The following is a 12,647-nucleotide window of genomic DNA, read 5'->3' on the forward strand; positions in this document are numbered from 1 at the left end:
ACTAGAAAGGAAAAGTCACTGATCTTAAATATTTATAATACTTCATGTGGTCTAATACTTTTTACATGTTTTGTTTTGATTCAGATTTAGTCCGGATTCCCGGTATCTGGCAGTGGGTTCTAGTGAGAACTCAGTGGATTTTTATGACCTAACATTGGGTCCCACTCTTAACAGAATCAGCTACTGCAAAGACATTCCAAGCTTTGTCATTCAAATGGACTTCTCTGCAGATAGCAGATATCTCCAGGTACAGTACCAGTACTATATACCCAGGTGGCAAGTTCTGCTTCTACATTTCATATTAGTGAATGCATTTGAAGCTCCTCAGCTCTGGAGCTCCAGCTTCTCAACTCCTGCCTTTGTATCTTCCGACCTACAGCTCCTCTTTCCTTCCCCACTTATCAGTGCTTTTCTCCTCTAAGTTTATGTAGTGATCTTTTGCATACTTAATAATGTTAGACATGTAAATCAAGTAGCAATATGCTAGTATTCTGTAAACCCCCCGTGGATTCTGTCTCTCACCTAATGGAATTCTTGTCCCATTTGAATCTGGTGAAAGGTCTCTAGTGGCTGCTACAAACGGCATATCTATGAAGTGCCTTCAGGAAAACATCTTAAGGATCATGCCGCTATTGACAGAATTACTTGGGCTACATGGACTAGGTAAATACTTATATATTCACAAGGCAAGAACTGACTTTGAAGGCCGGTTAGAAAAATCGGAAAATCCTATTTCTGAGCTGTTAGAGCAATTCCACTAAGGAATAGTAATTGAGTTTCAAGTTTTTGTTACCATATTTGGAAATGGTATGTTCATGTTGGGACCCCTTTTTATTGAATATATTTCCATGTTTTATCAGTTTCCATGATTTATCAATTTTTTTTTTTTAAGGAAATCAAAGTTTTAACTTTAAAGATACCCTGATATTTTTCTTAACATTAAATTTAATGACTGGCAAAAAGGTATTGGGTGCTCTTAAGCAACTGTTATTAGTTCTCTATCTAAAGGAATGCTATCTTGAATCTATTAGAAGTCAAAGCTTCCAAATTTGGTTCAAATTTTCTGGCTGTATGACAGGTAACCATGACTATCCATTTTTTTGGTCAATGAAAAAGGCCATCAAATTCCTGTATCAGCCAGGCATATAGTGCCTCATGCCTGTAATCTCTGATGCAGCAGGCCGAGGTGGGAGGATCACTTGAGCCTAGGAGTTTGAGACCAGCCTGGGCAACACAGCGTGACCCCATCTCTGAAGTTTTTTTTAAATTCCTATGTCATAAGTCACTTTTATTTTTGTAGATAGGGATCTCACAATATTGCCCAGGCTGGTCTCAAACTCTTGGCCTCAAGCAGTCCTCCTGCCTCAGCTTCCCAAAATGTTAGGATTACAGGTATGTGCTGCCAGACCCAGCCAAGTAGCGCTTTTAATTTGAAAGAGTTCTGTAAGTTTTTGGCCAGGTGCAGTGGCTTACGCCTGTAATCCCAGCACTTTGGGAGGCTGAGGGGGGGATCACCTGAGGTCAGGAGTTCGAGACTAGCCTGACCAACATGGAGAAACCCTGTCTCTACTAAAAATACAAAATAAGCCAGGCATGGTGGTGCATGCCTGTAATCCCAGCTACTCGGGAGGCTGAGGCAGGAGAACAGCTTGAACCCAGGAGGCAGAGGTTGCAGTGAGCCGAGATTGTGCCATTGCACTCCAGCCTGGGTAACAAGAGCGAAATTCCGTCTCAAAAAAGAAAAAAGAAAAAAAAATAGTTCTATCAGTTTTCATAAAGTACTACTTTAATCTTAAAAGGATTAATGTAGAAACCCTTCAAATTATAAAATTACATTTTTAAAAGGCAGGAGTTGATATCCTGATGAAATTCAGGTCTCCAAACAACTTGCCTTACCATAATTTACTTCCTGTATGTTAATTGCCAAGAAACTTTTTGAATATAGTCAACCTGCCCACACTTGCTATGAGTTTTCTTTTGTTCCTTCCCTATAGTATTCTAGGAGATGAGGTTTTGGGAATCTGGTCCAGACATGCTGAGAAAGCTGATGTCAACTGTGCCTGTGTATCTCATTCAGGAATCAGTCTTGTAACAGGAGATGACTTTGGCATGGTTAAGTTATTTGACTTCCCATGTCCAGAAAAATTTGTAAGTTTGTATTTTGTTTACTATTATCAGTTTACTCCTAATTTTGATGTCTTATCATCAGCACTTTTTCCCATATATTTAAAATGTTTTGTCCTAGTTGCTACATTTTCCCCCAAACTTTCTAAATCTGTTTACTCTGAAATAAAAGCTATTAGAAACAAATCCTCTCCCTCAAGTAATACCGTCTTTGGAACTATCCTACAAAAGCGGTAATTAGCTTTTCACAAAACCTATCATCAGTTACCAAATTTCAAATGCTTCTCCTTCGAGAAAAATTGTCAGGAGTACCTGGAGACTTCTGACTGCCCACACAGCCGGGTTTTGCAGATCCATTACTCACGCTGAAAATGCATTCTAATCACTGGCTGCAGTGGTAACTCCCTACTCTCTCCACAGCTCTTGTGATAGAGATTACAGTTCCTAATAAGATCCTTTGATGTGAGTGTGCACCAAATGCCCTAAGCTCTGTCTGTCATTGTTTTTTAGGCAAAACACAAAAGGTTCTTGGGTCATTCGCCCCACGTGACAAATATTCGATTTACCAGTGGTGATCGACATGTTGTTAGTGCTGGAGGTGATGACTGCAGGTCAGTAACTTTCTCAGCCCATGAAGAAGAGCAGACTGTGTTACTAGTTAAGAGACAATACAACAACTCCTACAGCTTTGGTTTATGAAACCAGCTAGTCAACATTTGCAGGAGGTAGTATAACCACATAACCAGATGGCTCTTCAGAATCTCATCCTTAAATGCAAATACAGAATAAAAGGAGTTAATGAGGAAGAATATTACACATGTGTAACCTGAAAGCTCAACTGTAAAATATTAAACTGTTATGAAAATCTAAAAACGTAATTAACTCCCTGCAATTTTCTTCCCTGATTGCAGCTTATTTGTCTGGAAATGTGTACATATGCCTCACTGAGAGATGCTGAGATGACTACACAAATTAACCCTGAGACCAGAATTACAGAGAAGAAAAACCAAAACCCAACCCTGCATGGTCAAGTGGTGCTAACCTAAGACTGTAACAGGGAGAAATGCCCAGAATCATCAAAATAGTGAAAGACTGATCTGTTCAAAATATTTGCTATATGCACTGGGTATAATCCATAATCCATACACTGCCAGATAATGCCATTTCAAGGAAGGATCGAATACTTGATGGTAAAGGCCAAGTCCCCCTGTACTGGGAAGTGTGCGATTTCAGCAGACCTGCTGGGAAAATTTAGGGTGGAGCACTCTTTACAGAAAAACTCAAAAACCCAATTAGGATAATTTTCATCATATTTTTAGCAAAATGGTTTCTTAGTGTTTATATTTTATTTTCAAGGTTCATTGTTTAATGAAAAATTTTATTCTTGCATTTCCATAAGGAAAGGGAAAGTAATGATCACCCTAAAGGATCAGTTTTTAAAAGGCAAACATTTTCCCTAAGGACACAGACACAAGCTTTCCTGGAGAATATGATGTTTTTTAGGCATTAATAAAGTCCTTTTTTATAAAGGGCACTTTTCTCCTAGTAGTTTTGAATTCAGGAACAGATCTCAAGTTAGCAGTATATGGCTGCTACATTTCCATTTTCATTTTCAAGCCATCAGTTTATGTTCAGACGCCATCTCTGTAATCGAACATTTAAAACGTAACTGTAGCCTCACTAATGGAAAAGCAGGACGATGAGCAATCATTCCCAATGGTGTACAGTTTAAGGGTTTTAGGGAGCAACAGTTATTTAACTGGAAGAGAGTATTGCATATTTAATGTAGTCTAATATACACACATTTGTTTAACATGTAAATAGTGTTAAATTCACATATACAACATTATACAGTTAATCACTCTTGGAATAAAATTTTTATAGCTTTTTTTCTATTGGGAAAATTTATTTGGCTAGATGTGTGCCACTCCATAGGCTTATTTCCAAAATGAATGAACCCAACTCCATTTGTAAAAACTTGTCAGTTAGAATTCCTTTTTTAGAGGATTAGGGCTGAATTCTTAGATCCTTATTTCTTTTCACTTTAAATGCTGCCAAAGATCAGTACTCAAGAGTTCAGGAATTTGCTGTCTAGCCTATCTGTAGTTTCCTGAAGATGGAAAATTATGTAGACTGCTATTTAAAAATATATTTTTCTAAGTGTGAGGTTTAAGATGCTGTATTGACCCTATGAGTTTTTAATGTGTTAATTATCTTTATAGCATAATAGATTGCTTTAGGTTCCTGGAATCCCATTTGGTCTGACAGGATATATGAAGATTATTAACACCTATTTTCTGTGTCTACTACTTGGTTAATACTAAAAATAGAAATGACTAAATTACATCACAGAAAGCATAACCAGTGATTGAACCTGGTAGTTTTAAAGCTCTAAACAGCTGTGGCTGAAGGACTGATAATGGGGCTAAGAAGCTTGAAACGTAAGTTGGTACTCGTTCATCAATGGATTCTCCTAAAGTAAGCCAAAACTTGAAATACATGACCATTAAGTTTCTACTCATGTATTTAGAGTCAGTCAATAAATTAAAGGGGAAAAAAAAATCCCTGAATAACCTGCCCATAAAAAGAAAAATACTCCTCTACATTTGAGCCTGTTGCAGTTTTAAATTTTCCCTCTGGGTCAAGTTTGCCAGCTTTTGGCTACAGAGAAATTATATTTCCATTACAGTGCAGATAGAAACTCTGTAACCTTAAGCATGTAAACTACATAGAATAAAACTGTTTCCACTGCATTTCTGTTCTTCAAAGTGGCCAACCTGATTAAGTCAGCCTTAATCACTGCTGCTGTCAGTTTCACAACTAAAGGTCATATTGACTAAGTAGTCATCCCCTGACCACCTCGCTGTATCAGTCAGCAATGAGGGGAAGGTGAAGAAACATGTTAGGCCATATAGAATCTGCCCTATGTTTACCTTTTTTAACCCAGCAAATTATTTTTGTGTGCAGTATCTAAGCTCCTGATTGTGTAACCTGGGACTTCTGGCACCTTTTGTTCCGTTTTATGTATAAAATGCATGCCAAAGCACACTGTGCACTCTGGTACCCCTCGCTTCCAGTCGCCAACCATGCTCATTTCCGTCTTTTTGTGGTCCCTTTTTGTGGTGATCATTTTAGACCAAGTCATCCAACAAATGTTTCATGGTCAATCTTAGCTTGTTTGTAAGCCATAGCAACTGAAAGATTACACTCTTAAATGTGTGTCTGGGCAGTGTCTATTAAGTAGCAAAAAACAATGAAATTTTAGTATTTTATTACCTTGTAAAATGGCTGAACTAAATTAAGCCCTTGTTTCCCATTTGTTCTTTATAGTGAAACTGAGAACGAAACTATTTACCATTTATAAATGATAGCTAAAAGTATTTCCAGAAATTTAAACAATTTAAATTTCTTCTGCAGAGATGCAAAGCATCTCAATGCTGGAATAAACAAATGCCTTAAATTCAATGGATTAAACTTTTAGAATGAAGAGGAACTGTCATTTCATCCAAGCCGAAGACAACAGCCTTATGCGCTTGTGTGCTCTGTCCTTGCTGCTTCTCGTGTTTCAAGCCTTTCTTGTGGGATCAGTGCAGCAAAGTGCAACTTACCAAATGGTTTAATGACTGGTTAATTCTTTCTTCTCCCAATGGAAAAACAATGGCAACACAACAGTAGACTGCTGGCTTGACAATCTTAAACATGAGCCTTTGCGCATGTAGGTTTATCATTTGGGTATATGACTAAGCAAGTCAATGAACTTTTTTTTTTTTTAGCAGTTAATTTGGTCCTGAGAATGTTGCAGTCTTTATTACCCCTTTTGCATTAATCCACTTTTCTAATCACCTTTTAAGCTTTAATTTTTAACACTATACACCAAGTCTTTGAAATCAGTGATCTGTTATTTAACTCTAAAGCATTTGACACTTCTTGCCTTAACAGTTTTAAAAACCACACACACAAAAAGCTCTGTAAGTAATACAGTAGGCCAAAAGTTTCATCTTATCTTGCAGTTTACCTATCTGATCTCTGTAATCATAGTTCTGTCATTTAAAATATACTATTTAAATCTAATTTTTACATTTCAAAAATTATCTTCAGTAGTAACTAAGTATATTTTCTGTGGAGCTATTTCTGAGAATGTTATTTTTCAGAATGTGAGAATACATATGTACATTTATAATCTTGTGACTTTAAAGTCTGTTTTCGGATACCGTATGTAAATACTTGTAAAAAAATTTGTATAATTTTGTGATAATGTAGTTTCTCAAAAAATTTATTTAGAAGGCATTATGTCATCAGTAAATGACAGCACTGTATAGAACTCTTCCTATTTTCTGCACCTGCCATTCCAGCTGTCTCCACCGTCCATACCCACCTCATTCATCCTGTCACAGAACGCAAGAAAACTGGGACCTTTACCAAAGTAGCACTCAGCCTGAGAGGCCTGTATAATCCGTTTCAAACTAAATTCATTTAAAAATTAAAAAGCGTAACTGAATATTTTAAGCAGCCTCAGTACCTTTGGCCAATGCTGTTTTCGTGGTGGGTTATGAACATTATATAATCTTTGGGCAAAGTGAAAGCAGTTCAATTTTTAGAATAATGACAACTGCCTCACTGCATCTCTCCACTCACAGCAACCGTGTAGCCCCCTAAGCTGCAGTACCATTTACTAACCATGATGTCAATTTCCTATGCCGATCCTCACAACAGCAGTGCACAAACATGCCCCAAATATTTTAACAGAATTTAGCTCTTAAGCTGTCTTTTCATAGTAAAAACAAAACAAAAACACCCAATGTTAAAACCACTTAATAAACTTACAAACTTGAAAAATTAGACACTTCAGATAGGCAATAAAACTTCATATTATGAAAGCAATATATTCCAAGTTTCAAAGATCTGACAAGTTCTGTCGAGTGTCTTTCATCAGTACATGGGAACTTCCAAACTGCATCATCTTCTGCCAGGCAGGACTGGGTGCTATTCGCTGAGTGAACAGAACCAAAAATTGTTTTAATTATCTGCTTTGTATCCATATATACCGTATATCTCAGTTTAAAAAGCTGACTAGTTTCAGGCAATAAATATTTGGTCATAGGATTATAATACAAATAGCAGATTTTTTACAAGAATTCAATTATGTCAGGTAGATAAAAGATAATACCATACATAATTAGATTTTTAGGCCACACTAAAATATTCTAAAACTTCCTTTCAGTATTTCCCAGTTGCCAGTGTCAAAGAAAATGGATGTGAAATTCAAGTACAGTACATGTATATATACTCTCGCTGGCCATTATATATGCTTGCGTAGTATGTAATGAGAAGTTAAAATCTGGCTGGCTCATGCCTGTAATCCTGGTACTTTGGGAGGCCATGGTGGAAGGATATCGCTTCAGCTCAGGAGTTCAAGACCCCTTCTCTACTTAACATTTAAAACATTAGCCAGGTGTTGTGGCACATGCTTGTAGTCTCAGCTACAAGTGGGAGGCTGAGGTGGGAGGATCGATTGAACCCAGGGGTTTGAGGCTGCAGTGAGCTATGACAGTGTGACTGCGCTCCAGCCTGGGCCACAGAGCAAGATAATCTAGGTTAAAAAAGTAGTAGCCCATGTAGTAAATTATTTTGCCAAAGGACCCTTGTATAATTAAACATCAAAGAAAAAAATTCAAAGTAACAGTCTAGTTTCCAATTTTGTGTGCTTATAAATTAAGAAACTGCAAATTAGAAAAAAGAATTCATTAGAAAACCTAATTTGAATGTTTACCTGGTTTGAGGTCGAATCCATTTCAAGGCATGTCGTGGTGGAACATTAATGGTGGGATGGTAGAATGTGCAGTCTGGTCTTGTACACTGAGTGTTAAACCTACAGTGCTGAATAGAAATAACAGCTTCAACAACATCCACAAGGCTAATATAAGTAAACACATTATTTTATTATTTGAGACAGGGTCTTATGCTGTCACCCAGGCTGGAGTGCAGTGGCATGACCTCTTGCCTCAGCCTCCCAAGTAGCTGTGTACTACCATGCCTGGTTATTTATTTTTTTTAAGAGATGGGGTCTCACTATGTTGCCTAGGCTGGTTTCAGACTCCCGGGATCAAATGATCCTTCCACTTCTACCTCTACCTCCCAAAGTACTAGGATAACAGGCCTGACCCACCCCACCTGGTCAACATACAACTTAAGAGACAATAACCAGCCCACCCTAACCATTAACAGAGAAAGAGATTCCATCTATAAGGACCATTTTAATACTAGTGAAGCCTTGAAAAATGTACTTACCCTTGAGACAAAAAAATTCTAGTCAAAGAATCACAGCGAGTAAAATTTCAAACGTAGTTTAGCATACCATAAAAACTTCTAATTATCCCTTACACTCTTCACTGAGTACCCTCAGCCATGCCCAGTTACAGATGGGGCAAGTGAAGGCCTTTCATATGGTCCTCAGGCTACCAGGGCAAGAAGGAGATAATTCATTCTGACCAAGTAAACATCTGGAGATTCATCAACCATCATTAATCTTTAGCACACAGATAAAACCATCAGTAGAAGTTTGGATGGTTTTAAGCAGTACCTACTGGATTTCATCATCTCAGTTCTGGCATTAGGTTCACACCGCTCCCCCACCCCCGCCAAAACCCACCCATATATTTAAATGCAGGGAATAATGGAAAATGTGACTAGCAAAGATATGCTTCTTCCCACTGAGTGCTTACGATACTAACATTAAATAGTTTCAGACCACTTGGCCTAAGGGGCCAGACGGAAGTTCAAAGACAATGAAGGAACAACTTAATAATTTTACTGGCAAAAATTGCAATTGCTTTTGTACCAACATAGTAACTCTGACAAAAAAGAAGGTAAATGACGAAACTGAGACATTATCTATCACTAAATTGATTTTTGGGAAAATAAAAGTTCTTACTTTTGGATGATAGAAGGGACATTCCATCTTCTTACAAGCAGGGAAGTAACGGCAGAGCTGACTGCTGGAAGGTGGTGCTGGCGGTGCAACTGCTAACAAAACAAAAACCAGGACTGGTCTCCAATCTGTTTGGAAAGTCCATTTTTAATGCAGTCTACTGATGTTTTTTTTTGAGAGTGAAAACCATTTTAAAATTAGAATGGTAAGGTTTATATATTCACTAGTCAAAATACTTCAGAATACTACAAATAGGCACACTTGCTCTTTAAAGACTGGTTGGATTAACTGATGCTGCCAAAATTATTTCTAAAACCATCTTTTTGTTAGTTCAATTCCATTTACAGTCACAAAATGCCATTTTATATTTTTTACCCAAACGTAGTAGCACAGTAAGTCACTCACCTGGTTTTGGAGACAGTACTGGAATTCTTCTACTCACATGAGTGAAAGGACAATCTGGTTTAGTACACTTTGCATCATATTTACAATTTGGGTGAACAAACAAACATTTTTCAGCAAATTTACAATTGGGGAAGGCTCTACAAAACAAAAAAAAGCATATTTCATATTTAATCTTCTCAATGCATTATTTTTTGTATAAGGGCTCTTTACACTCACCGTCACTACTTGTTTTGAGAAATGCAAAAACAACAGCAACAAAAAGAATATTTTAAAATAAGACCATATGTCAGAATAGGACAAAATCATTTATTCCAAAGCCTGGGATAACACAAACAGGCTTTTAACTCAAGCCAAGCCACCAGGAAAGACAAAGGCTTTTGTGATAAAAATCACACCACTTAATAAGGTATATATTTTATGCAGTGAATTCATTAATACAATCAACACTCTATGCAAGGCTTTGTGCTACAAAAAGACTCATCCCATAGGCTACTTATATGTACAGCCGTATTATTCCCACATCATTTCCTTAAAAGAGTTAAAAATGAAGATTCCATCCATAGGACCCACCCCTGGCGCAGGAAAAAAAAAAAAAAAAAAGCCTCTAGAAGTCATCTCACAAAGCTCATTACATGAGCCAGCCGGCTTGTAAGGAAAAATATAACCCAAGTCCAAAATATTTTCATTACCCATAACGAACTTTTCCCTAAACTCCTCAAAATCTGTGTATAGTGTGTGTGGCCAAAATGCATACAAACTGGGGCAGTTACCATTTACCCGTCTCCTTAAACATACAGAATTCTTAAGGAACCCCAGGTATTTCAGTATCTCATAGGTCTGAGGCACAAACAAAGCACCTCCCCACCCCTGCCTCTCAACAAACACCCATAAACAAGAAATACGCTGCTCCAGAGAGGGCCATGGTAATTATCACTCAATTTAGTTATAAAACTAAAGACTTGTCCACAGAAAAGAAAAACAAAATAAGGTGCAAGATATAGACACGAAACTGAAAGCCAAAATCAGCTGGCTGTGACTTGCAGGGTGAGATGGGGGGGATGGCACTCACTTGCAGGGTGAGATGGGGTGATGGTAGGCACACTCATCCCCGTTTTTACAAGCAGGCCAGTACTTGCAGCGCTCCAAAAGTTTTTCTGGTTTCTGTGCCATACTCAGTTCACTCATCTCAGCTACAAAGGGAAAGGAAATACAAGTATTTCATTTGTTATGATCAATTCAGTACATAGCACCTTTAACATATTTCCCTCAAACCCCAGTCTTAGAATCTTCTGTTAAATGTACAGTCATATAAAATAAGTGAGCCCAAATTATGTGATTAACACTGGCCATAGAAACCTATAAAAGATTGCCAGGAAGCAGACAACAGTTCTCACTGTGAAAAGGAAAGAGGACAGTGACTCTGCAACTAAAGCCAAAGTTTTCACCAAAAATTCTAATTCTCAATACTAATTCACAGCTGAATTAAACATAGAGGAGGACGTCAACTGGGGAACCAATAAAATTAAATAAAAACTGAAAACACATAAGGTGATAAGGAGATGTGAATTCTCACATGCTAGCAAGATGACGAGTGGCCCAAATACAAAAGGATTCCCACTTGCTGAGCTATAAAGTCCAGGTGCTAAACTCAGCAATGTCTATTTTTACTTTTTTTTTTTTTTTTTAAAGACAGGGTCCTGCTCTGTCACCCAGGATGGAGTGCAGTGGTGTGTCTCGGCTCACTGCAACCTCTGCCTCCCAGGCTCAAGTGATCCTCCTACCTCAGCCCCCTACCAAGTAGCACGTGCCACTAGGCCTGGCTAATTTTTATGTATTTTTTGTAGAGATGGGGTTTCTCCATGTTGCCCAAGCTGGTCTTGAACTCCGGGACTCAAGCGATCCACCCGCCTTGGCCTCCCAAAGTGCTGGGATTATAAGCATGAGCCACCACACTCAGCCAGCAATGTCTAAAAAGGGGAAGACATTTTTGCCTGCAATGGGGTCACAAATGCCATCACTTACAGGGACTGGGCAGTTCCCCTAACATAGCAAGACTGGGCTGAAGACGATAAAAACAGTAAGGGATAGACAAGGAGCAGCAACCTAGAAAGCAAGTACACACCCATCCACTCCACTCCCTGTACCACGTCCAATCACAGCTTCCATTACTATGACAGGGCAAAGTGGGACCCCTGTTGCCAGATTTTTATCCTGTTTCAGTAAGCCAAAAATCTGCCTTCATTGAAATTGTAATGCTGGCAATTTATTCAAATAACACTGAATAAGTAAAATTACAGCTACAGGCAATAATCAGCTGCTAATTTCTGGCCTGAGACACCTCAAACCCCCCACAAAAGAGCATCATGGATATTATGTATTACGGTTCACATTCCTGTTCATGAAAGCAAGTATCACTTCAACTGTATTCCTCTAGTTCTCTTGCCAGAGGTCGGTTAAAATCTGACTCTGCCACTTAGTTGCTCAGCTAGACACTGTGCAAATGTTAGCTAACTTCTCTGAATTCTGTTTCCTCATCTATACAAAGAGAAAATAATGTCTTCCTTAGAGTCTGATGATTAAACGGAAAAAATGCAAAACAGACAACCAGTCATAATAGCAGCAGCAGCTAGTTCTATAAGTACTTACTGTTCCACTGACCCATGTTCTGTCTTCACTACAGGAGAACAAGGCACACAAATGCAGTCATGCAGCACAGATAGGAGCAGCATCAAAGAGCAATTATGACTATGCCTGATATAAACAATTTTCTATGCTACTTTAAAAATAGTAAACGTCCTATTTAAGCTTTAAATAGGATGTGGTGGCTCATGCCTGTAACCCCAGCACTTTGGAAGGCCAAGGCGGGCAGATCACTTGAGCTCAGGCGTTTCAGACCAGCCTGGGCAACATGGTGAAACCCTGTCTCTATTAAAAATACAAAAACTTAGCCAAGCACAGTGGTGTGCACCTGCAGTAACCAACTATTCAGGAAGCTGAGGTGGGAGAATCACTTGAGCCTGGGAGGTGGAGGCTGCAGTGAGCCGTGACTGTGCCAGTGCACTCCAGCCTGGGCAATGGGACTGAGACCCTGTCTCAAAACAAAACAAAGTAAAAGTCATTTTAGTTCTAAGATACCAGAATAATCTTCATTCCAAAGAAAATCTGAGATGACTGGAAGTTTCTCTTTTAT

General features: G+C 38.4%; 2 protein-coding genes across 20 annotated transcripts in view; one reads left to right on the plus strand and one right to left on the minus strand.

The window, feature by feature from the left end:
• The window catches only part of EML5 (EMAP like 5), a 205,441-nt gene extending 199,464 nt beyond the window's left edge, over window positions 1-5,977 (plus strand). For 3 of the 5 annotated variants that reach the window (XM_033191655.1, XM_033191656.1, XM_033191658.1), the window contains 5 exons: window positions 85-247; window positions 560-663; window positions 1,995-2,148; window positions 2,635-2,735; window positions 3,036-4,686. In XM_033191655.1, the coding sequence (XP_033047546.1) occupies window positions 85-247; window positions 560-663; window positions 1,995-2,148; window positions 2,635-2,735; window positions 3,036-3,072 (559 nt within the window). In that variant the 3' untranslated portion in view covers window positions 3,073-4,686. Of the gene's footprint in view, window positions 1-84; window positions 248-559; window positions 664-1,994; window positions 2,149-2,634; window positions 2,736-3,035 lie in introns of all 5 variants that reach the window. The other 2 variants (XM_033191654.1, XM_033191657.1) reach the window with 2 other exon arrangements.
• Window positions 5,383-12,647, minus strand: part of ZC3H14 (zinc finger CCCH-type containing 14) — a 50,806-nt gene continuing 43,541 nt past the window's right edge. For 6 of the 15 annotated variants that reach the window (XM_033191674.1, XM_033191668.1, XM_033191671.1 and 3 more), the window contains 5 exons: window positions 10,527-10,647; window positions 9,458-9,594; window positions 9,056-9,147; window positions 7,895-8,001; window positions 5,883-7,114 (listed from right to left, as the gene is read on the minus strand). In XM_033191674.1, the coding sequence (XP_033047565.1) occupies window positions 7,108-7,114; window positions 7,895-8,001; window positions 9,056-9,147; window positions 9,458-9,594; window positions 10,527-10,647 (464 nt within the window). In that variant the 3' untranslated portion in view covers window positions 5,883-7,107. Of the gene's footprint in view, window positions 7,115-7,894; window positions 8,002-9,055; window positions 9,148-9,457; window positions 9,595-10,526; window positions 10,648-12,647 lie in introns of all 15 variants that reach the window. The other 9 variants (XM_033191667.1, XM_033191665.1, XM_033191670.1 and 6 more) reach the window with 4 other exon arrangements.

This window comes from Trachypithecus francoisi, unplaced genomic scaffold (genome assembly GCF_009764315.1).
Source record: "Trachypithecus francoisi isolate TF-2019V2 unplaced genomic scaffold, Tfra_2.0 Lachesis_group3, whole genome shotgun sequence".
Lineage (NCBI taxonomy): Eukaryota > Metazoa > Chordata > Mammalia > Primates > Cercopithecidae > Trachypithecus > Trachypithecus francoisi.